This window comes from Malaclemys terrapin, chromosome 17, assembly GCF_027887155.1.
Source record: "Malaclemys terrapin pileata isolate rMalTer1 chromosome 17, rMalTer1.hap1, whole genome shotgun sequence".
NCBI lineage: Eukaryota > Metazoa > Chordata > Testudines > Emydidae > Malaclemys > Malaclemys terrapin.
In genome coordinates this window covers 26444832-26470308 of record NC_071521.1, presented here as the reverse complement: position 1 = coordinate 26470308, position 25477 = coordinate 26444832, and the positions used below count along the sequence as shown (strand labels likewise).

Here is a 25477-nt window from a genome sequence, read left to right as displayed (position 1 = left end):
GATGGGGATGGAAGGTGCAGGGACACATGGGGAGGGCTGCCTGATTGAGGGTGCAGGGACACATGGGGATGGGGGGCAGGGCAGTAGCAGAGTGGGAGTGCAGGGACACTTGGGGACAGGACCAGACGTGCCTGACTGAATGGCAGGGTCTGCATGGGGGATGCTTCCAAATAATCCCCTCCTCCCCGCCCCTCCCCAGAAGTTCCATGCTTCTCCCACCCACACCCAACAACCCTCCAGTTTCACTTCCAGGTTTTTTCCCAGCAATTACTTCCCTCTCCCTCAGCTCCTCTGTTAGCCCTGACTCCCCCAAGTCTTTGCACTGCTTCTAAAGGGGGTAGAAAATACATTTCTGTGTTGTAGTTTAAACTCAAAGTTCTGTGTTAATATACCTAGGAAGGAACCTATTTGTCAATAAACATTTCCTGAATCTTTTTTGTTGTCTGTATTGTTACAGACATTCTTGCTGACAGGTATTTTGAAATAAATTTCCAAAATAACTGAAACTAGCATGCTTATATTGTGGTATTTTGATTAATAAAATATGCAGAATTTTAAAAATATTGTGCACAGAATTCTTAATTTTTTGGCACAGAATTCCCCCAGGAGTACTATTTGTTGGAGCAAGGGGAAGAGAGATATCTGCTTGTTCCGAACATCTGTGTGTTCATCACATGAAATATCATTTTATCCTATGTTTGCGCAGAAAGGTGGTAACAGCCAGCTATGTGAAATACACAGATATGGAGGCAGTGAACATTTAGAGGTAGAGTTTGCACATCAACTCCAGTGTCCCCTTAGTATTTTTCTATTAAATTAATTTTTAAAGTCTAATTTAAACCTCAGCAAAATGCGGTGGGCAGGACATGTTGCCCAACTCAGTGTCAACAGATGGACTGCAGCTATATCTGAGTGGTATCCGCGAGAACTGAAACGGCCACGACAAACGTGGCGAAGGATGGCAAGAACGAGAGAAGATTGGAAGACGTATTGTGATCGGCTCAGTCTTAACTGATGAAGGACCGACAGTCTACGCAGTCTACGCAATTTAAACCTCATAAAGAGTTTCAGAAGATAATTCACCACAAACAGGATTACAGGCATGCTAATATGGTTTTAAAGATACATACACAGTTTTGAATGAAAAAATAATTATAATGTCTTGCTCACTTGCCTCTGGGGCCCAAAGTAAATTAAAATCAAATTGTTTCAAAGTGAATGTAACGAATGCTTCTGAATAGACTTTAATCCATCTCAAGCTGCCAAGTTATAGTGCTCCCATAAAGTTCACTGTTTGGGGATTATTCATGTTAGAGAAAGCATGGTTATACCATGGGACTGCAGCACGAACCTGAATGTGTCGCTTATCCCCTTTTTACAGATAGGCTAATACTTGTGTGTGCTGACTTTCAAAGTTTATGAAGTGTTTTAATCCTCAAATGAAAGGTGTCCTAGGAGGACACGCTTTATTAGTAGTACTAAAGATGCTGTGCTTTATCTCCCTACATCGCTTTGTAAATTTCTCACATACAGGAACTCCTCACTTAAAGTCGTCCCAGTTAACATTGTTTTATCCGTTGTTACGTTGCTGATCTATTAGGGAGCATGCTCGTTTAAAGTTGTGCAATGCTCCCTTCTAACGTTTTGGCAGCTGCCTGCCTTGTCCACTACTTGCAGGAAGAGCAGCCCGTTGCAGCTAGCTGGTGGGTGGTTGGAACCAGGGTGGACCTGCAGCCCCCCTATCAGCTCCCCGCTCCCCTAAGTTCCCTGTGCAGCAGCTGCCCAGCAGGCTATCAATTGCCGGCAGTTCAGCTGTCCCTACCCCACTGCCATGTGCTGCTCCTGCCCTCTGCCTTTGAGCTGCTCCCAGAGACTCCTGTTTGCTGGGGGGGGGAGAAGGAGGGGGGTTAATGTCAGGGTGTTCCCCTCGTCCCTGCTCCTGCACCCCGCTTATCCCATCTTCCATAGAGCAGGGACACAGGAGGGAGGGAGCTTCCAGGCAGCAGCTGCGGCTCAGCTTGCTGATCTAATTAACAAGGCAGTGTACTTAAAGGGGAAATGCACACCTGCCCTCCCTCCTTTCCTGCTGCCTTGTAGAGTGTGAGAGTTAACCCTTGAGGGCTCAGCCAATTGCTAGTTCATCATTTAGCAGTAAGGCATTCCCTGGGAAATATCCCACCCTCTGACTCCTCCACCTCAACCAAGCTTTACAATCATCATCACTGTGTTCCAGTATTAAATTGTTTGTTTAAAACTTATACTGTGTGTGTGTGTGTGTGTATATATATATATAGTATTTTGTCTGGTGAAAAAAATTTCCCTGGAAACTAACCCCCTCATTTACATTAATTCTTATGGGGAAATTGGATTCGCTTAACATCGTTTCGCTTAAAGTAGCATTTTTCAGGAACATAACTACAATGTTAAGTGAGGAGTTCCTGTACAAATGAAATTGGATTGAGAGGGTAAAATTTCCAAAAGCATCTAAGTGACTTAGGAGCCTAAATCCTATTTTCAAAAGTGATTAAGTCGGAGCCTAAGGAGTTAGGCTTGTGAAGAGGTGTGATTTCTAGACACAAAAACCCCTAGCGTAGACACACTTATACTGGCAAAACTGTGTCTTTGTTGATATAGCTTATTTTGCTTGAAAGGGAGACTGGGGTGAGGGGGTGAGCCATTGGAATAAACTATACTGGCAAAAGCACAATTTTGCCAGTATAAGCTGCATTCACACTAGCAGCCACCGGCACCGACTTTTGTCAGCGCTGGTGGGTGCTCGCACCCCCCCACCCCAACTCGACTCCACCCCGCCCCAAAGTCCCCGCCCAAACTCCACTCCTCCCTGCCCCTATTGGACCCCTCCCCAAATCCCCACCCTAGCCCCGCCTCCTCCCCCGAGTGCGCCGCGTTCCCCCTCCTCCCCCCTCCCTCCCAGGCAAGCTTGGGAGGGAGGGGGGAGAAGCAGGATGTGTCGGCGCGCTCAGGGGAGGAGGTGGAGGCAGAACAGAGGTGAGCTGGGACGGTCGGGGGCGCGGCAGGGAGCTGCCGGTGGGTGCTCTGCACCCACCAATTTTTCCCCATGGGTGCTCCCGCCCCGGAGCACCCACAGAGTCGGTGCCTATGCTAGCAGCACTTTGCCAGTATAGTACACCAGTACAGGGATACCAGAAGCATGCTTCTAGTGTAGACATGGTCTCAGTTTCACTGAAAGTCAATGGAACTTAGTTTAAGAGGCTTCACTGCAAAAGAGGTGTGTTTTTACTAACTCTATATAGAATCCTAGCAGAGGCAAGACTGTAGTTTTTACCTCAATGTAGCTGAGTGGGGGGTACAGTGTTGACCTTCAAAATAAAATCTGCCTGTTGCCTTGTCTCCACTAGGATTTTTCACTGAGATAGGGGTTGTGGTATGTGTTTTGTTTGCAGTGAAGACAGAGCTTTTATTTGTCTGTAAAAGATTCAAATACAATATTCTCCAGGGAAACCAGATTACCACTCAGCATTTCTCCCTGTCCCTATTCTCATAGGAACCTACAATTACACTGGCCTACAGTTTGGATCTTTTTCATCTCTAGTTCTGGATCACTAAAAAAAGAAACTCTAATCCAATGTCAGTTCAGGCCCACACGTTTGATGATTAAAAAGGATGAATATAAAGAAACAACTCAGGTATGTAGGGACAAAATTAGAAAAGCCAATGCACAAAACGAGATCAAACTAGCTAGGGCCATAAAAGGAAACAAGAAAACATTCTACAAATACATTAGAAACAAAAGGAAGACCAAGAGCAGAGTAGGTCCGTTACTCAATGAGGAAGGAAAGACAATAACAGAAAATGTGGAAATGGCAGAGATGCTTAATGACTTCTTTGTTTCGGTTTTCACCAAGGAGACTGGTGGCGATTGGATGTCTAACATAGTATATACCAGTGAAAATGAGGTAGGATCAAAGTCTAAAATAGGGAAAGAACAAGTCAAAAATTACTTAGACAAGTTAGATGTCTGCAAATCACCAGGGTCTGATGAAATGCATCCTAGAACACTCAAGGAGGTGACTGAGGAGATATCTGAGCCATTAGCGATTATCTTTGAAAAGTCATGAAAGACAGGAGACATTCCAGAAGACTGGAAAAGGGCAAATACAGTGCCCATCTATAAATAGGGAAATAAGGAAAACCTGGGGAATTACAGACCAGTTTGCTTAACTTCTGTACCTGGAAAGATAATAGAGCAAATAATTAAGCAATCATTTTGCAAACACCTAGAAGATAATAAGGTGATAAATAACAGTCAGCATGGATTTGTCAAGAACAAATGGTGTCAAACCAACCTGATAGCTTCCTTTGACAGGGTAACAAGCCTTGTGGATGGGGGGAAGCGGTAGATATGGTATATCTTGACTTTAGTAAGGCTTTTGATACAGTCTCGCATGACCTTTTCATAAACAAACTAGGGAAATACAACCTAGATGGAACTACTATAAGGTGAGTGCATAACTGGTTGGAAAATTGTTCCCAGAAAGCAGTTATCAATGATTCACAGTCATGCTCAAAGGGCATAACAAGTGGAGTCCCTCAGGGATTGGTTCTGGGTCCGGTTCTGTTCAATATCTTCGTCAATGATTTAGATAATGGCATAGAGAGTACACTTATAAAGTTTGTGGTTGATACCAAGCTGGGAGGGGTTGAAAGTGCTTTGGAGGATAGAAATTCAAAATGATCTGGACAAACTGGAGAAGTGGTCTGAAGTAAATAGGATGAAATTCAATAAGGACAAATGCAAAGTACTCCATTTAGGAAGGAACAATCAGTTGCACACATACAAAATGGGAAATGACTGCCTAGGAAGGAGTACTGCAGAAAGGGATCTGGAGGTCATAGTGGATCACAAGCTAAATATGAGTCAAAAGTGTAAGGCTGTTGCAAAAAAAGTAAACATCATTTTGGAATGTATTAGCAGGAGTGTTGTAGGCAAGACATAAGAAGTAATTCTTCCGCTCTACTCCATGCTGATTAGACTACTCGACTGGAGTATTGTGTCAAGTTCTGGGCGCCACATCTCAGGAAAGACGTGGACAAATTGGAGAAAGTCCAGAGAAGAGCAACAAAAATGACTGAAGGTTTAGAAAACATGACCAATGAGGGAAGACTGAAAAAATTGGGTTTGTTTAGTTTGGAGAAGAGAAGACTGAGGGGGGACATGATAACACTTTTCAAGTACATAAAAGGTTGTTACAAGGAGGAGGGAGAAAAATTGTTCTTCTTAACCTCTGAGGATAGGACAAGAAGCAATGGGCTTAAATTGCAGCAAGGGCGGTTTAGGTTGGACATTAGGAAAAACTTCCTAACTGTCAGAGTGGTTAAGCACTGGAATAAATTGCTTAGGAAGGTGGTGGAATCTCCATCATTGGGAATTTTTAAGAGCAGGTTGGACAAACACCTGTCAGGGATGGTCTAGATAATACTTAGTCCTGCCCTGAGTGCAGGGGACTGGATTAGATGACCTCTCAAGTTCCCTTCCAGTTCTATGATTCTATGATCTGATCGATCATAAACTACAAAGAGTAAAAACTAGAACAGGGGTGGGCAAACTTTTTGGCCCAAGGACCACATCAGCGCTGCAAAACTATGGAGGGCTCGGTAGGGAAGGCTGTGCCTCCCGAAACAGCCTGGCCCCCAGCCCCTATATGCCCCCTCCCACTTCCCACCACCTCACTGCCCCCCTCAGAACCCCCGACCCATCCAACCCCCCCCCGCTCTTTGTCCCCTGACCGCCCTGTTCTGGGACCCCCCCTCGCACCCTGTCCCCTATCCACACCCCCGCCCCCAGACAGTCCCCCCGGGACTCCCACACCTATTCAACACCCCCATGTTCCCCATCACGGACTGCCCCCCCAGAATCTCCGCCCCATCCAACCGCCCCCTGCTCCCTGGGATCCCCTGCCCCTTATCCACCCCACTCCCCACCATGCTGTTCAGAGCAGCAGGCGCTCGCAGCCCTGCCGCCAGTGCTGCCCAGCAGGAGCGGCAGCCCAGAGTGCTGGTGGCATGACCCACTGAGGCTGCGCGGGATGGGGAACAGCAGAGGAGAGGCCGGGGTCTAGCCTCCCTGGCTGGGAGCTCAGGGGCTGGGTAGAATGGTTCCCCGGGCTGGATGTGGCCCACTGGCCATAGTTTGCCCACTTCTGAACTAGAACTACTAGTATAAAGCATCTGATGCTAAGTCCAGCAACTTACAAGTTATCAGACCTTAGACTCACACTATTCTAATTTTTCTTATTATTTTTCTTTCCCTCATACTTCAGTTCCATTGCAGTTTCAATGTCACCTAAGCTCTGGTCTGCTACAGCTAAGAGCCAAGACTACAGCCACTTAAAGCAGACAAGAATCTCTACTTTCCAAGGGTAAAAAAGCATTCTTTTCAGAGGCGGCATCTGCTAATATCATCACGAAAAGTCTTGCAACAACTTCCTTGCTGGCAGGGTATCATAACTATAAAGGGAAGGGTAACAGCCCTCCTGTGTACAATACTATAAAATTCCTCCTGGCCAGAGACCCCAAAATCCTTTTACCTGTAAAGGCTTAAGAAGCTCAGGTAACCTGGCTGACACCTGACCCCAAGGACCAATAAGGAGACAAGATACTTTCAAATCTTGGTGGGGGGAAGGCTTTTGTTTGTGCTCTTTGTTTTGGGGGTTGTTCGCTCTTGGGATTGAGAGGGACCGGACATCAATCCATGCTCTCCAAATCTTTCTGAACAAGACTCTCATATTTCAAACTTGTAAGTAACAGCCTGTACGGGGAGACTTTGGCAAACCAGTAAAGTGCTTAAAACCACAATGGCTTATTGTTAAAAAGCAACCTAGTCAGCAAGCTGTAAATTGGCCATTCAGCAAACTCAGCTTGACCAAGGCAGGAGGGGAGGGGGTTTTGGGGTGCCACAGAAAAGGCAGCTTGACCCCGCGTCCTTTCTGATAAGAATTGTGTTGAAGTTGCTGATACATGCATTTTAAAAGAGCAGGAATGTCTATTGGGGTCTCAGAGCTGCAGACTCTGGAAAAACCCACACCTCGTTAATCAATAATCAGAAGGAACCTCTTGCTTGAAACTGCTTACTTAACAAGGTTTCTTTAAGGGACATGTCATTCTATTACTAATGTATAAATAAGGGGACTCCTTTGGGGGACTCTTCGGGACTGGTCTCTCCCTCTGGATGCATCTTGTGTTCCCCAGCAGCAGATGGACTGCCACTGTGCCACTCGAGAGCCACACTCAGCATTGGTAATTATCAAGGGTTGGAGGTGTTTTACTAATCTTGTTGCAGACGTGTGTAAGTGCTTGAGTCTAAGTAAAGTTTACCTTTAAGTGAAAGCACTCTTGTGTTGTCCTGTTTGTGTCAGACATCTATCACTCGGACGGCCATGTCTCTCCTGATATATTTCCTGACACCTCCTCGCAAAGAGTAAAAGTTACCAAGAGCTTTGGGTTGAAAGAACCCCGGGTAACAAGCCACGCAAGGCGTGTTAGGTTTATCTTTGTCTTCTCAACTTGTAAATATTCCTTTTGCTAGAGGGTTTACCTCTGTTTGCTGTAACTTTGAACCTAAGGCTAGAGGGGGTTCCTCTGGGCTCTTTGAATCTGATTACCCTGTAAAGTTATTTTCCATCCTGATTTTAATTAGATGATTTTTACCTCTCTTTCTTTAATTAAAAGCCTTCTTTTTAAGAACCTGATTGATTTTTCCTAGATTTAAGATCCAAGGGGGTTGGATCTGAACTGACCAGGAATTGGTGGGGGGAAAGAAGGGGGAATGGTTAATTTCTCCTTGTTTTAAGATCGGTGTTCACCAGCAAATTGGTGGAGAAGTCTCTCAAGGCTACCCAGGGAAGGGGTATAGTACTTGGGAGGGAGATATTCGAGGGGGAGGGGAGGTAGACAGAGTTTCCCAAATAACTCATAAATAATTTGGGTAGTGGCAGCAAAAGCAGATCTAAGCTGGTTGCTAAGCTTAGAGATTTTCATACAGGTCCCCACATCTGTACCCTAGAGTTCAAAGTGAGGAAGGAACCTTGACACAGGGCCAATACAAATCTTTTCAGGATCAGTAGACTTTTTCAGTATTGGTCATGAACAGGGTGGGAAAAATAGCAATTTTGTGTTCCATTTTCCTTGAAATATTTACTTTTGCAAAACTTCATCACAGAGTTGTGTATTGTACAACACTTCCTGCACTCCAGGCCACTTCTCAGAAGCCAAACCAAGTCCGGAGCATGGAGGACTGTCTACATCTTTTATTATCCCTCCAACAACACAGCAAATTGAAGATTTACATGGTCACTGCTCAGATCCATAAGCAAAGCTGTAATGCCCCATGCTTGGCAAAAAGCAGTATTGTGCTCCTGTAAACAGTAAAGTCTTGACACACTGTTGGTGCCTGACCCTCCTGCTGCACTTGCACCTCTATCACAGAAATAGTGAGGGTATGTTAAAAATGGTATGTGGAGATTTTTCTCATGGGTAGTTCTAGCTCTCCCCTTCTAAATCAATGCTCTTGTGTTAGTAGAGTAAACAGAACAGATCTGCTTAACCTTCCCATCCACACCAGACTAACTCCATAGACTTACCAACCAGCATCCTCCTCCTCTTACCCACTCACCTCACCACAACTTAATGAGTTCAGGGATGTGCCCCTGGGTCAGGACCTGGTGCATCACTGCTACCAAACTCCTATTCGTTTGTGCACAGTGTAAGCCACATATGAACCTGGAGCACCTCAAGTCTCAGAATCATACCAGATTCCTTCAGTTTGGGGTTCTGATCAGGCATCGTTCCAGAGGGTTAAAGGATAGACAACTCAGCAGGAAGTGGAAGGTAATGGAACACATAGACCAGAATAGAAGCCAGACCGGAGTTAGAATTTTGTTTTAAATTATTTTAATGACTTTCTCCCCTCAACATACCGTCCCTACAGCTTTGTTCACAGAGGGGTTGCATTGAGAAATGCTAATCAAGTATCAGTGGCAAAGCTTGAAATGCAAATACTATTACATCTCCCAGTAGTCAGGTTCAAATCAGCAACAGTTTAAGTGTTAAGTATCAAGTATCAGTAACAGAACACCACTGGCCATCACATACAGCCCCCAGCTAAAACCTCTCCAGCACATTATCCACAATCTACAACGAATCCTGGAAAATGATCCTTCACTCTCACAGACCTTGGGAGGCAGGCCAGTCCTCGCTTACAGACAACCCCCCAACCTGAAGCAAATACTCACCAGCAACTACACACCACACCACAGAAACACCAACCCAGGAACCAATCCCAGGAGCAAACCTCGTTGCCTACTCTGTCCCCATATCTACTCTGGCGACACCATCAGAGGACCCAAATACATCAGCCACACCATCAAGGGCTCATTCACCTGCCATCTACTAATGTTATATATGCCATCATGTGCCAGCAATGCCCCTCTGCCATGTACATTGGCCAAACCGGACAGTCCCTCCGCAAAAAAATAAATGGACACAAATCGGACATCAGGAATGGTAACATACAAAAGCCAGTAAGTGAACACTTCAATCTCCCTGGTCATTCTATTACAGATTTAAAAGTCACTATCATTGAACAAAAAAACTTCAGAAACAGACTTCAAAGAGAAACAGCAGAACTAAAATTCATTTGCAAATTTAACACCATTAATCTGGGCTTGAATAGTGACTGGGAGTGGCTGGCTCATTACAGAAGCAGTTTTTCCTCTCCTGGAATTGACACCTCCTCATCTATTATTGGGAGTGGACTACATCCACCCTGATTGAATTGGCCCTGTCAACACTGGTTCTCCACTTGTGAAGTAACTCCCTGCTCTCCATGGGTATGTCTACACTACGGGATTAATCCGAATTTATATAATTCGAATTTTGGAAACAGATTGTATAAAGTCGAATGTATGCGGCCACACTAAGCACATTAATTCGGCGGTGTGCGTCCATGTACCAGGGCTAGCGTCCATTTCCGGAGCGTTGCACTGTGGGTAGCTATCCCATAGCTATCCCATAGTTCCTGCAGTCTCCCCCGCCCATTGAAATTCTGGGTTGAGATCCCAGTGCCTGATGGGGCAAAAAACATTGTCGCAGGTGGTTCTGGGTACAGCCTCACCCCTCCCTCCATGAAAGCAACGGCAGACAACCATTTCGTGCCTTTTTTCCTGGGTGAACACTGCAGACTCCATACCACGGCAAGCATGGAGCCCGCTCAGCTCAAGACAGCAGTCATGAACATTGTAAACACCTCGCGCGTTCTCGTGCAGTTTATGCTGAGCCAGGACCAGAAAAACGAGGCGAGGAGGCGGCGGCGATGGCAGCGCAGCGACAAGCATGATGAGGACATGGACACGGACACAGAATTCTCTCAAAGCGCGGGCCCCGGTGCTTTGGAGATCATGTTGTTAATGGGGCAGGTTCTATCCATGGAACGCCGATTCTGGGCCCGGGAAACAAGCACAGACTGGTGGGACCGCATAGTGTTGCAGGTGTGGGATGATTCCCAGTGGCTGCGGAACTTCCGCATGCGTAAGGGCACTTTCATGGAACTTTGTGACTTGCTGTCCCCTGCCCTGAAACGCCAGAATACCAAGATGAGAGCAGCCCTCACAGTTGAGAAGCGAGTGGCGATAGCCCTGTGGAAGCTTGCAACGCCAGACAGCTACCGGTCAGTCAGGAATCAATTTGGAGTGGGCAAATCTACTGTGGGGGCTGCTGTGATGCAAGTAGCCAAAGCAATCAGTGAGATGCTGCTACGAAAGGTAGTGACTCTGGGAAATGTGCAGGTCATAGTGGATGGCTTTGCTGCAATGGGATTCCCTAACTGTGGTGGGGCGATAGATGGAATCCATATCCCTATCTTGGCACCGGAGCACCAGGGTACCCAGTACATAAACCACAAGGGGTACTTTTCAATGGTGCTGCAAGCACTTGTGGATCACCAGGGACGTTTCACCAACATCAACGTGGGCTGGCCAGGAAGGGTTCATGATGCTCGCGTCTTCAGGAACACTACTCTGTTTAAACGGCTGCAGCAAGGGACTTACTTCCCGGACCAGAAAATAACCGTTGGGGATGTTGAAATGCCAATAGTTATTCTTGGGGACCCAGCCTACCCCTTAATGCCATGGTTCATGAAGCCATACACAGGCAGCCTGGACAGGAGTCAGGAGCTGTTCAACTACAGGCTGAGCAAGTGCAGAATGGTGGTAGAATGTGCATTTGACCGTTTAAAAGGTTGCTGGCGATCGTTACTGACTCACTCAGACCTCAGCCAAACCAATCTCCCCATTGTTATTTCTGCTTGCTGTGTGCTCCACAATCTCTGTGAAAGTAAGGGGGAGACCTTTATGACGGGGTGGGAGGCTGAGGCAAATCGCCTGGCTGCTGATTATGCGCAGCCAGACACCAGGGCAATTAGAAGAGCACACCAGGAAGCGCTGTGCATCAGAGAAGCTTTGACAACCAGTTTCATGACTGGCCAGGCTACAGTGTGAAATTTCTGTTTGTTTCTCCTTCATGAAAACCCGCCCCCTTTATTGACTCATTCTTTATAAGGAAGCCACCCTCCCCCTTCCCCCAGCTTGCTTTCAAAGGAAATAAAGTCACTATCGTTTAAAAATCATTTATTCTTTATTAATTGATTATAAAAAGAAGGAGAGAACCCAGGTGGGGTTTGGAAGGAGGATCGGCGGAAGGAAAAGGCCACTAAAAAAAGGTTAAAAAAATGACAGCCTTTTGCGAGGGCTGTCCCCTGGGGTGGAATGGGAAGGTGTACGGAGCCTCCCCGCCCCGCGTTCTTACACGTCTGGGTGAGGAGGCTATGGAACACGGTGAGGGGGAAGGGGGGTTATACAGGGGCTGTAGCGGCACTCTGTTATCCTGCTGCAGTTCCAGAAGCTCCACCAGACGCCGGAGCATATCTGTTTGCTCACGCAGCAGCCCCAGCGTTGCATCCTGCCTCCTCTGATCTTCCTGCCACCACCTCTCATCTCGAGCGTCTCTCCTCTCCCCACCTTGGTCCCTCATGTCCCCACGTTGGTCCCTCCTGTCCCCACGTTCACTGGCTTCTTTCCTATACTTTGAAACCGTGTCCTTCCACTCATTCAGATGAGCTCTTTCCCTGCAGGTGGATTCCATGATTTCTGCGAACATCTCGTCTCGCGTCTTCTTTTTCCGACGCCTTATCTGAGATAGCCTTCGGGACGGAGGAGGGAGGCTTGAAGAATTTGCAGCTGCTGGAGGGAGGGAAAAAAGGAGAGAATTTTTTAAAAAGATACATTTTGCAGAACAATGCTTATACTCTTTCACGGTGACCAACACTATTCACATTACATAGCACATGTGATTTCTGTGCAAGGTCGCATTTTGCCTCTTAATATTGCATACCTGTGGCTTTGCTGCTAGATATCACAGACACAGGTCCGGGCAACAGAATTCGGCTTGCATGCGGCCATGGTAAGCCATTGTCTTTCAGCTTCTGCGCCCTCCTTTCCCACATACCAAGCAAAGCCCGTTGAGTGCTGTGGTTTTCCTGTTAACCTCCAGCAGCAGAAAACAAACTAACCCCCCCCCATCCAATTCTCTGGATGATCGCTTTATCCCTCCCCCACCGCGTGGCTGGTATCAGGGAAGATCCCTGCTAGCCAAACACGAAAAGCTCTGGGCCAATTCCCCCCCCGTGCAAGCATGGCACGGTCAAGTGTCCTACCATGGAGAACGGAATAAGGCTGCACTGCCCAGAAACCTTGTGGCAAGGCTTTTGGAGTACCTCCAGGAGAGCTTCATGGAGATGTCCCTGGAGGATTTCCGCTCCATCCCCAGACACGTTAACAGACTTTTCCAGTAGCTGTACTGGCCGCGAATGCATCCCAAGTCCTCAGGGCAAAGTAATCATTAAAAAACGCTTGCTTTTAAAACAAGTTTTATATTTTAAAAGGTAAACTCACCTGAGGTCCCTTCCATGGGGTCGTGGTCTTGGATACTGGCTGTGGCCTCTCTCCATCATGCCCTTGGAGATTTTTTCAAAAGTTTTGGCATTTCATCTTTTCGAATGAAGTTCTGCTAGCACTGAATCCTCTCCCCATATAGCGATCAGATCCAGTACCTCCCGTACGGTCCATGCTGGTGCTCTTTTTCAATTATCGGCCTGCATGGTTACCTGTGCTGATGAGCTATCTGTGGTCACCTGTGCTCTCCACGCTGGGCAAACAGGAAATAAAATTCAAATGTTCGCGGGGCTTTTCCTGTCTACCTGGCCAGTGCATCCGAGTTCAGATTGCTGTCCAGAGCGGTCACAATGGTGCACTGTGGGATAGCTCCCAGAGACCAACACCATCGAATTGCGGCCACACTAACCCTAATTTGAAATGACAATATCAATTTTGGCGCTACTCTGCTCATCGGGGTGGAGTACAGAAATCGATTTTAAGAGCCCTTTATTTCAAAATAAATGGCTTCGTTGTGTGGACCGGGTGGAGGGTTAATTCCATTTAACGCTGCTAAATCCGAATTAAAGTCATAGTGTAGACCAGGCCCATGTGTCAGTATATAATGCCTGCATCTGTAACTTTCAGTCTATGCATCTGAAGAAGTGAGGTTTTTACCCACGAAAGCTTATGCCCAAATAAATGTTAGTCTTTAAGGTGCCACCAGACTCCTTGTTGTTTTTGTAGTTTAAGTGTTTGTATACTCAGAATTCAAGTGCAAGGCACTTTACGCAAAAACCCTATAGCCATGCTACATCTTGTGTTGTGATCATGCGAAAATTCATAAGCTAAGGAGGACTGGGACAGTCAACACGCAGAAACAAAATCCTCAATGAAAGCGTACAGTGCTGCAGAAAATGGTGCTGGTGGCGAACTGGGGTACCTCTCCCTCTGAATCTATAATGACAATGCCCATGTAGGTCCAGTGAGCACTGGATTATAAGAGGGGTCATTTTGGCTGGGATGCAAGACCCAGGGCTTAATCACCTGTGACATTTCTCATAAGAATATGGAGCAATCTCTAGGTTACTGGCCAAACTCCAATTGAGTATGTACAATCTGCCTCCCAAACGCCCTCTACGGTGTCATTCTCTTCGGTTACTCTGCACTTTTACTTCCTGTCCTAAACTGCTGCCCAGGGCTGGCATGCAAAGTTAAGCAGCTGCTGTGCTACACATCTGCCCCCAGGGGAAGCGAAGGCCCGGGGCTCCCAGCGGAAACGTGCTATCGGGGGGCATCGTGCAACCGCGAGCTTCCGCTCCCCCCGGAGACAACGAGGGGTTAAACCCTCTGCCTCCAGCGCTGCACAGACGTCAGTGACCCAGCCCTCGCCCGGCGGGCACGTGTCCCAGCCCCAGCCCCCAGGATCTGAGCCATCCCCCGCTAACGGGCTCAGTCGCATCCCCCGGCCGGCCGGGTCCCCGCCGCACGGAGGGGGAGCGGCGGAGAGAAAGGGCCCGGGCGAGCCGGCGGCAGCGTTAGGAACGGAACCCAGGCGTCCGGGCTCCGCCGCCGGCTCAGGCTGCCGGGCCCAAGGCACGTGGGCTGGGGCCCGAGCCGGCTAAGAGGCGCGAGCAGGGCGACCCCTTCCAGGGACCGCCCCATGGCACTCACCGCTCCGGACCGGACACCGGCACAAGACTCATCCACCGCCGTCCCGGGCCCACTCAAGGGCTGCAGACCCCGCCCCCTCGGACGTGGCCTCGGAGCCTGGACCTGCCCCTGGAAGGCGGGATGTCTCTCCATTGGGCAACGCGATCCGCTCCCGGGGCGGGATGGGCGCTATTGGTCAGTGTGGCAAAGGCCCGCCCCCAGGCCCCGCTGGAAAGCAAACGAGTCCTGAGGTGCTGCCGGGCGACTGTTTTGCGACACACGCTGGAGCTGCCTTGGCTGTTGTCCGGCTTCCGAGTGCAACCGGGCTGCTGAGACCGCCCGTCCTGAATCAGCATGTTCGGGGCCGCGGAGGAGGATGACGCGGATTTTTTGTCCCCTACAGGAGGGTGAGCGCCCCTGGGTGGGTCTGACAACCCCCGCCCCCCCCCCACCCCGCGGGGGGCCAGCAACTCTCCCTGCCCGCTCGCGCTGGCTCCCTGGCCTGGGCCCCCGACGGGCCTGTCTGAGGTGACCCGCGAGCCACAGGCCTAGGGGCTCCTGCTGCCCGCGCCCGGTATTCGCCGCACGGGGTCATTGTAGTCACCCCTGTTGCCCTGCTTCGCTTCCTGTCCCAAATCGCCGGCCGGACACGGGCTCTGCCGGGTCGTGGGGCTGGCCCTTTCCCCCGACGAGTGACTGACAGCGGGGGCCGGGCCGGGCCGCCTCCTCCTCCCTTCGTGCATGGCCCTTGGCTGGCCGCTCCGGGACAGCTCAGTGGCACAGTCGGCTCCGGCGTGGGGCTGTCGGCCGGGCCTCTAACAGCGGAGTTGTACCGAGGTCGTCCTGGCGCCAGCCGTAGTGTCGCAGCATCGCCGCAGCGCTAGTAATCCTTCGCGAGGGGCTGCCGCGTTAGCATTGTCCTTTCGCTGCTGCTTGTAAAACCAGCCCGTTAGCAACTTGAAACTGGAATCTTAACGCTCTTTGCCTTCATTTTGGCTGACTTGCTTTTCTGCTCTCCGATCTTAGTTGTTGGTGTAAGCCTGGTGAGTGGCTAGAAGGACCCATATAATGTGTTTGTGGATTCCTGAAGTTCGGGCAAAGGAAGGAGTGAATTTGGCAGCCAGTTACTTTGACAACATGCTTTGAAGGGAGATCCTTTTTATAATGAAGTAACTTCTCTCAAAGCTTCACTCTCTAGTCCAGTGTCTATTACAAATACAGTATTTATCTGGAGATGGCAACAGTCCATTTGAAATGACTAGTCTAGGCAGGCCATAAGTGTAAGCTTGCTATAAATGGAATTGCAAAATGCACACTGCTTCAGTGCATTGAAATGGTAGGACACTTTCATTCAGCTTCACTGTAAATGTTTGATATCCGAGTAAAGTCTAGTCTTGTTCCACTGTGTTTCCAAGGGCTGCATTAGATACTGTAATCAGAGGAGTATTTTGAACAGTTGTCTTTCAACATTCCTGACTCTGGGGAAGAAAATGACAGGTCATTAGAAGTGAAACTACAGCTACAGATGACTTGGAAGAATTCTTGTTTAAATGGCTAAGAAGTCCATAATGTTGACTCTTTCCTTAAGTGATAAAGGAATGTATTTCAGCCTCCTGTTTTAAGGCTGCTTTTGTTTAGAAATCTCTTAAAATATGCTAAGGAAAAACATTCATGAGTGGCAGGATCCTGTTTTTAGAAACTATACAAATCTAAGATTATATAGGCTTTTTCATATGATGCAGCTTAATAGTTCTAGCAGTTGCTCTGGGATCATTGATCTTTACTTGAAAAAGTCCATGACTTTCACTATTGCTTCATGCTGTATATGCATTATATCCATTCAGAACTAACTAAAAGTGGTAGCGAAGCCCTGCTCTTTAAACTCTGCAGGGAGATTTAGGGCCCTATGTCTTTGAGTTCAGACTATTGTGAATTGCTGGTGCAAGGTTGTCGCAAAATAAGAAACTACAGGTCAAATTTTGCAAGTGGAAAAGTGCTCTTCAGAGAGAGAGTGTGTTAATAAATAAAAACTGCATTCTCAACCTGGCTCATTATTAAATGTGGCCTTTCAGTAAGTTGGGCTACAAAGGAAGCAAAGAGCTCATGCTGCCAGTCCTCATACAGCAGCAGGACTTCTGTCTAACCACTAACCAGGAGAAGGCAGCTCTGGTGCAGTCAGAGCAGTATCATTTAAGTACTCCTCCAGGGCAGACAGAACTATTTGAGAATACAATGTTGTGAAATACCCTCCTCATTTTAAATCCCATACTAGGGAAATCTTGTTGGTACCTACAGTGACCCTTTGTGTTAGAGATGGGCAATGATCCAGAATAATTGTCAACTGAAAGGTAGAGAGATAAGGTAGTTGGTTTGGCAGTGCCAGTGCTGGTCACTGGCTCCCAATGGAAAACAATTGTCTTCCCCCTGAGGAGAAAATTCTTAGAGGACCCCCTTGTTGTATGAGGAAATATGGTCCAAGGGCCTGTGACTTGGGAGATCTAAGAATGCCTGTGTGTGTGCCCCCAACCCAGGTAGTCAGACTTCCACTAGCTCTCCTCCTGCTAGCTCACTAAAAATAGCAGTGTGGCGGTGGAGCACAGGTGGCGGCTTGGGATAGCTACCTGAGCTCAGTTGGTGGGGTGGGGTGTGTGCACTTGGACTTAGGTGGCTAGCCTGAGCCATTGCCCATGCCGTAATATCCACTGCACTATTTTTAGCACACTAGCTCAAGAGGAGCTAGCGCAAATCTGTCTACCTGGTCTGGAGGCATGCTCCCAACTACGGTGTAGTCATACCCTCAGTTTCTCTGTGCCTCCATTCCTAATCTGCCCAATGGGGATAATAGCACTCTCTCTCCTAACTCACAGGTGTGGTTGCGTGTAAGGATAATGCACTAAAAGAGTGAGGTGCTCAGTTACTACACACAAGTACGATAGATACATGGTAGATTGAGAAAGGAAAGTTCCATCTATCATGACATCTGGTTTTTGGGTTGGCAGTTCCAATGCTGCTCACTGGCTCCCAATGGAAAAAGGAGTAGTACTAGATCCCTCTAAACCAAATCCAGTATGGTTGATGCCCTTATTTTCCAAAGTGTATCTACTCACAAATGTCTCTTTATTCTAAAGGTCATTTGAGTTTATTTTATAATTCACTTTTATTTAGGGTATCTATCTTCTCCCTGTGTCCTGTAGCCACCCTTACATGCAGAGTTGGCTCTGTGGTGCTCGTAGTTTTCTCACAGAAAAACATTATTGGGTTAAGTCGACCTAAGTTAAGCAACACCAGCTACGTGAATAATGTAACTGGACTTGCTAAGACGCACTAAATTGATCCCCAGTGGATCAATCGCTGTAGTGTACAGTAAGTGTAGACAAGCCCGTATATTAGAAGTCCTGTTGCTGCTTCCTTATTTTCAAAAGGAAGTGGAGTCAGGAGGGTGTGATGGTCTTGTGATGAGGTTAATTGTGAGTTTGCAAACGAAGTTAACTTGTGACCCATCTAAGTTTCTCTTCCATTTTTAGTTTTTGTAGATTTAAAAAAAAAAAAAAAAAGCTGAACACTAATCCCCTCTTCCCACAAACTTCTCAAGTACAAATGGCAATCAGTTGTTTGTAATATTCTACTTAGAAGATCACATGTGCTTTCAGAAAATCACTGCTGTGGAAAAAAAATGCTGTTTAAAATCAGTTTCTACTACTGCTTTTCCTGCGGGGAAATATGCTGAGGTACTACATTCCACAGAGAGCCGCAATAAAGCTTGGGCTCACCCCAGAATTTGTAATAGTGTTAGAAAAACAGTGTACAGAAAATGACCTTTCAGGGCATGCTGTCGGAAACATGGAGCCTGGAATATCTTTGTCAGGAAATCTGTGAGTTTGTTTTCGTAGGGGTAGTTTGATTTTATAGACATTCTCTTGGCTACACTTGCGAGCTACAGCGCTGTAAAGCCTCCCACAGTGCTGTAACTCACTCCCCGTCCACACTGGCAGGGCACTTGCAGCGCTGTATCTCCCTGGGTACACCGCTGCAGGTACTCCACCTCCCTGAGAAGCATAAGACATACAGCGGTGTGGCTATGACTCTCCCCTGTGAGTGTGTACCAGGAATCAACCTGCAGCGCTGTACTGATCACCTTGTGAAGTGGCCAATCCTCTCCATTGTTGTGACCGGCTGCAGGAATGTGGAAGTGCCGGTTTCAAAGCTCATACCACAGAAAAAAAGCAAACCGTTTGCTGTTTGCGTTGAGTGAGTGAATGAATGAGCAGGGGGCCAGGAGTTCGGAACTTGCAAAATAGAGTGCTGACACACTCCAAAAAGCACTCTCTCTCTCCCCCTCCACACTCCCTGTCACACTCCACCCCCTCGCCCCCCCCCCGTTTTGAAAAGCACATAGCAACCACATGAATGCTGGGATAGCTGCCCATAATGCACTGCTCCCAACACTACTGCAAATGTTGCAAGTGTGGCCACACCACGGCGCTGTCAGCTGTCAGTGTGGACAGACGGCAGCGCTTTCCCTACTCAGCTGTACGAGCACAGCGTTGTACAGCTACAAGTGTAGCCAAGGCCTTGGTGGTAGCTGAAACCTCACAATCTGTACTTAAAACTGAACCTCAGCCATAATACCACACTCTCAGTTGCAATTCAGAACAAGCCTTTTGAGTTTCTGATCTCATAATGGACTAATAGCTCTTTTTTTTCTATTATCCATTTAATATGGAAGTTCACTAAAATGAAGGAAGTCTAGCAATGTTTTCTCTCTAAAATGCAGTATGAAATAAAGTTACAGTATAAGCCAAATCTTCTTGACCTTAGTAATAGACTCAAGTTCTCAATCTGTTCAGCTTAATAATAGAAGGTTGGTTGCAGTCTATAAGTCTCTGTGTGGGGAACAAATATTTGATAATGAGCTCTTTAATACAGCAGACAACGTTCTAAAGAGCCAGTGGCTGGAAGTAGAAACTAGACAAATTCAAACAGGAAATAAGGTGGCGGTTTTTAAATCAAGATTGGGTGCTTTTCTAGAAGATCTGCTCTGGTTCAAAATTATTTTGGGGGAACTTCTCTGGCCTATGCTATGCAGGTCAGATTAGATTATCACAATGGTTCCTTCTGCCCTTAGAATCAAAGAATATGAATGTGATAAAAAGAAAAAGAAAAGAATTGAACTTTTAGGGCAGGAGTGGTGTCAAAGAATTCATTACAATTCTAATTTTATTGCTGGATGTTACTTGGGCAGGAAAAAATATCTTTTTTGCCTTTTCTCTGATGTAAAAAGTTATCAAGGCTGTACATTTTATAGTTTGCTGGACTGTGCTCCTAAACACCCTTTGTTCCTATGTTTCTTAAACTGTGCATTACAATACCAAAGTACACATTAAAATACATTAAATCATGAAGTTTCCTTGCTTTGATAGATTTCGCTGTCCCCCCCCCCCCCACACACACACACACCTCCCCCCCCCCCCCCCCCCCCCCCCCCCCAAGGAGCAGGAAACAGACTTAAAGTGTGTAAGGCTTTCATTCATACAATTGAGATGTCAGATGTAAACTCTAAATCAGGGGTCGGCAATCTTTCAGAAGTAGTGTGCCGAGTCTTCATTTATTCACTCTAATTTAAGGTTTCGCCTGCCAGTAATACATTTTAACATTTTTAGAAGATCTCTTTCTATAAGTCTATAATGTATAACTAAACTATTGTTGTATGTAAAGTAAATAAGGCTTTTAAAATGTTTAAGAAGCTTCATTTAAAATTAAATTAAAATGCAGAGCCCCCCAGACTGGTGGCCAGGACCTGGGCAGTGTGAGTGCCACTGAAAATCAGCTCGCATGCCGCCTTCGGCACCCGTGCCATAGGTTGCCTACCCCTTCTCTAAATGAAATGTGCTGGAGGAGGGAAGCATTGCAAGCCTAGACCACAGCAGCATTGTGGAAGAGAAGTAGTAATGAAACTGACTAGAGTAGTTCAATTGTGAAACTTCAAAGTAAACCTGTAGTATGAAAGATGCAAAGTAAATTAGATCAACACTCTTCCACCCTTAGTTCCCTAAGGTGGTAGTGGTAATGCAGTCAAGAAAAAACAAGATTTTTAATATTAATTACATCTAATTTTTAAAGAGGTATTTCTTGCACACCAGTTTTGTTTGGTAATAGGTGTACATTAACATCTGAAAATGAGGCTGTCTTCAAAGACTGAAAGCAGCTATGCGTTAAATCCTTGATACAGTAATAAGTATGCTCTTACAGTTTTTTAGGGATGAACACTACGAATAATAGGGGTTGCTCACATTACATCGTACTAATATTTACTTAACCATAAAAATAAAATCATATCCATTCGATAGTAAGCAGTCTTTAGCCATTAGCCAGTGAACTCATAGAATCATGGGATGCAGAGTCCTGCACTTAGGAAGGAAGAAACCGACTGGCTAAGCAGCAGTTTTGCTGAAAAGAAACTGGAGGTTACAGTGGATGAGAAGCTGGATATGAGTCAGCAGTGTGCCCTTGTTGCCAAGAAGGCCAACGGCATATTGAGCTGTATTAGTAGGAGCATTGCCAGCAGATCGAGGGAAGTGATTATTCCCCTCTATTCGACACTGGTGAGGCCACACCTGGAGTGTAGCATCCAGTTTTGTTCCCCCCCACTACAGAAGGGATGTGAACAAATTGGAGAGATTCCAGCGGAGGGCAACGAAAATAAGGGGTCTGGGGCATATGACTTATGAGGAGAGACTGAGGGAACTGGGGTTATTTAATCTGCAGAGAAAAAGAGTGAGGGGCAATTTGATAGCCTTCAACTACCTGAAGCGAGGTTCCAAAGAGGATGGAGCTAGGCCGTTCTCAGTGGTGGCAGATGACAGAACAAGGAGCAATGGTTTCAAGTTGCAGTGGGGGAGGTCTAGAAAAAAGGGAAGGAGGAGGATCCGGGGAACTACAGGCCAGTCAGCCTCACCTCAGTCCCTGGAAAAATCATGGAGCAGGTCCTCAAGGAATCAATTATGAAACACTTAGAGGAGAGGAAAGTGATCAGGAACAGTCAGCATGGATTCACCAAGGGGAAGTTGTGCCTGACTAACCTAATTGCCTTCTATGATGAGATAACTGGCTCTGTGGATGAGGGGAAAGCAGTGGATGTGTTATTCCTTGACTTTAGCAAAGCTTTTGATACTGTCTCCCACAGTATTCTTGCCGCCAAGTTAAAGAAGTATGGGCTCGATGAATGGATTGTAAGGTGGATAGAAAGTTGGCTAGATCGTCGGGCTCAATGGGTAGTGATCAATGGCTCCTTGTCTAGTTGACAGCCGGTTTCAGGCGGAGTGCCCCAAGGGTCGGTCCTGGAGCCGGTTTTGTTTAATATCTTTATTAATGATCTGGAGGATGGTGTGGACTGCACTCTCAGCAAGTTTGCAGATGACACTAAACTAGGAGGCGTGGTAGATACACTAGAGGGTAGGGATCGGATACAGAGGGACCTAGACAAAATAGAGGATTGGGCCAAAAAAAAACCTGATGAGGTTCAACAAAGATAAGTGCAGCGTCCTGCACTTAGGATGGAAGAATCCCATGCACTGCTACAGACTAGGGACCGAATGGCTAGGTAGCAGTTCTGCAGAAAAGGACCTAGGGATCACAGTGGACGAGAAGCTGGATATGAGTCAACAGTGAATAAGTAGTGGCATTGCCAGCAGATCGAGGAACGTGATCGTTGCCCTGTATTCGACATTGGTGAAGCCTCATCTGGAATGCTGTGTCCAGTTTGGGGCCCCACACTACAAGAAGGATGTGGAAAACACTGGAAACAGTCCAGCAGAGGGCAACAAAAATGATTAGGGGTCTGGAGCACATGACTTATGAGGAGAGGCTGAAGGAACTGGGATTGTTTAGTCTCCAGAAGAGAAGAATGAGGGGGGATTTGATAGCAGCCTTCAACTACCTGAAGGGGGGTTCCAAAGAGGATGGCGCTCGGCTGTTCTCAGTGGTGGCAGATGACCGAACAATGAGCAATGGTCTCAAGTTGCAGTGGGGGAGGTCCAGGTTGGATATTAGGAAACACTATTTCACTAGGAGGGTGGTGAAGCACTGGAATGGGTTCCCTAGAGAAGTGGTGGAATCTCCATCCTTAAAGGTTTTTGAGGCCCGGCTTGACAAAGCCCTGGCTGGGATGATTTAGTTGGGAATCGGTCCTGCTTTGAGCAGGTGATTGGACTAGATGACCTCCTGAGGTCTCATCCAACCCTAATATTCTATGATTCATTCTGATTCTCTTTATCTAGATTGCTGCTGTTTGGTTTCTAGCACTCAAAGGGAATGCTCTTAATCTCTTCTCTGCTTTCTTAAAAAAACTTGTGTTTAAAAAATGCTTTACATCCTTAACTCCTGTATCTCCATTGTCTATAAATGTCTGCAGTTGAGGGCCCTGGGGTATATCAGTGTGCATCTTTATATGGAGCAATTCAGTTTTGTTGTTCTCTTAGTCTTGAGTACTCGTGGCACCTTAGAGACTAACAAATTATATATATAATCTTCCTACTGTATGTTCCACTCTATACATCTGATTAAGTGGGTTTTAGCCCACGAAAGCTTATGCCCAAATAAATTTGTTAGTCTCTAAAGTGCCACAAGTACTCCTTGTTCTTTTTGCGGATACAGACTAACATGGCTACCACTCTGAAATCAATCTTGAGTGTGTATTAGGTTTGGGGAAGCATAACAAAATGGTTGTTCTCTATAATCCCCACTACAAATAGTTAAAATGATTTGTGCATCTAAAACTCCAGTTTTTTCCAAATTTAGTGATCAGTTAGTCAGTACTAAGCTATTTTATTTCAATTCAACTACGGGTCTCTAAAACAGCAAATGACACTTTTATCTTGGTATAATTTAAAGTTAGCAACTTCCCTGTTCTTTAAAAAATCAAGAAAACTGTCCCATAAACAAAATGAATGATTTATTTTCTCCTAGCAGCGCCAGATTGGCCTCTCTCTTTGGATTGGATCAGACAGTATCAGTCCATGGAAATGAATTCTTCCAATATACAGCACCAAAACAGCCTAAAAAAGGCCAAGCAGCAGCGAGTAAGTAACTGGTGTGATGAATGTGTGAATTCTAGCAATTTTTATTATTCTTATCCATGCCTCAGTTTCCCTCTGGGCTTTGCGGCACTATGCACTGAGTGTGAAGAGAAGGGATGGGACAAAGTGTTAACAAACTGAACAAAGTCTACACATGTGACGGGAAAATCTAGAATATACAATGGAAACCCCAGTGCTCGGAACATTCACGCTTCGCAACCAACACCTCAGAGGAAGGAAATTCACCATCTTACTCTGCTCTCAGGGAAGCAGAGCAAAGCCCCTGAGCTGGAGACAGTGCTGTTAGGTGGCTGTGGTAAGAGCTAAACTCACAGACACGTGGCTCTCATGTGGGGCTAAGACAAAGGAATAGAGACAGAAAGGAAGCAAAGATGCTTGCTACAGCAGCATGTCTCAAGAGTGCCCTAGAATTTGCTGTCTTAACCTTTGCTTCTCTATGTAGATCTAAGGACTTTCAGATTCCTTATCCCAGGTGACTAACAAATTATTACATTGTTTTGAAAAAGCTAAAAAAATAAATTAATGGAGATATCCTATCTCCTAGAACTGGAAGGGACCTTGAAAGGTCATCAAGTCCAGCCCCCGCCTTCACTAGCAGGACCAAGTACTGATTTTTGCCCCAGATCCCTAAGTGGCCCCTTCAAGGATTGAACTCACAACCCTGGGTTTAGCAGGCGAATGCTCAAACCACTGAGCTTTCCCTCCCCCCGTATTTGCAGCTGCCTGATGTTGCTGCAAATACATACTGAGAGGCATTGCTCTGAGAAAAGGTACAGAACAAGTCTCATACAGTTGTCTGTCTTGGCTTCCGGGAGCCCCTAAGAGGGATTGCAAGCACCCAACGGCCCAGTTTTGGAGCTGTGGAGGCCATGGGCCTGCCCCTCTGGAACTGTGTGGAACCTTGGAGTCTGTCACACTAAAGGGGTCCCTCCCAAGGGATTGGTTACAGGCAAGGGCATAGATCAGACCCTGTGAACCCATGACAACTGGGTTACACGTGTGAATAGCAAACCTTCTAGACATGTGTGTTGCTGGCTAGAAAAGAGAACTAAGGTCAAGACTAACAGCAAACTAACTTAGTCTTTTAGTGAATAACCTACAGCAGTAGACAGGGCCTTTTGTATTTTAAGATACCTTGGAATTTACCACAGTCTCTTGCAATAAAATAGTGCTCAGGAGTATAAGCTCTCGCTTAAAGTTTCCAGTCTTCAAGGTGCTAAAGAGAGCATTGAAAATATTAACTAAATGTAAATAAATTAAAAAATCCAAGGTTGTCTCATAGTTTCAAGCTGTCTGCAGACTCAATCTGACAACTCTGAAGTGCCCCAATTGTCTCAACGGCCTGGGAACTATGAAACTTAGAGCATGTCTACTCTTACCTCGAGCGATCAATCCAGTGGGGGTTGATTTATCGCGTCTAGTGAAGACTCAATAAATTGACCACCGAGCGCTCTCCCGTCAACTCCTGTGCTCCACCGGAGCGAGAAGCGTAGGTGGAGTCGACGGGGGAGCGTCGGCAGACGACCTACCGCAGTGAAGACACAGCGATAAATAGATCTAAGTACATAGACTTCAGCTGTTATTCACGTAGCTGAAGTTGCGTAACTTAGTTCGTTTTTTTTTTCCCCCTCCACCCTCCTTCCCCCCCCCCCCCCCACCAGGCCTAAGACAGCAATTTAAATTTCAATGTTAACTCTTTCATTGCTGAGTAGTTCACCAGAAACATCCGGCTAAGGCTTGAATCTTGAAATGCCAGACTATTTT

At 46.6% G+C, this 25477-nt stretch overlaps 2 protein-coding genes across 12 annotated transcripts in view; one reads left to right on the top strand and one right to left on the bottom strand.

The window, feature by feature from the left end:
- Positions 1–14733, bottom strand: part of SLC31A1 (solute carrier family 31 member 1) — a 65464-nt gene extending 50731 nt beyond the window's left edge. Inside the window, exon 1 of the mRNA XM_054007190.1 lies at positions 14640–14733. The gene's annotated coding sequence lies outside the window, so the exon portion shown is untranslated. The remainder of the gene's footprint in view (positions 1–14639) is intronic.
- Positions 14734–14821: 88 nt separating this feature from the next.
- LOC128825101 (FK506-binding protein 15-like) overlaps positions 14822–25477 on the top strand; it is a 72460-nt gene continuing 61804 nt past the window's right edge. For 5 of the 11 annotated variants that reach the window (XM_054007178.1, XM_054007181.1, XM_054007182.1 and 2 more), the window contains exons 1-2: positions 14822–15025; positions 23583–23695. In XM_054007178.1, coding sequence (XP_053863153.1) covers positions 14973–15025; positions 23583–23695 — 166 coding nt within the window. In that variant the 5' untranslated portion in view covers positions 14822–14972. Of the gene's footprint in view, positions 15040–23582; positions 23696–25477 lie in introns of all 11 variants that reach the window. The other 6 variants (XM_054007187.1, XM_054007180.1, XM_054007177.1 and 3 more) reach the window with 3 other exon arrangements.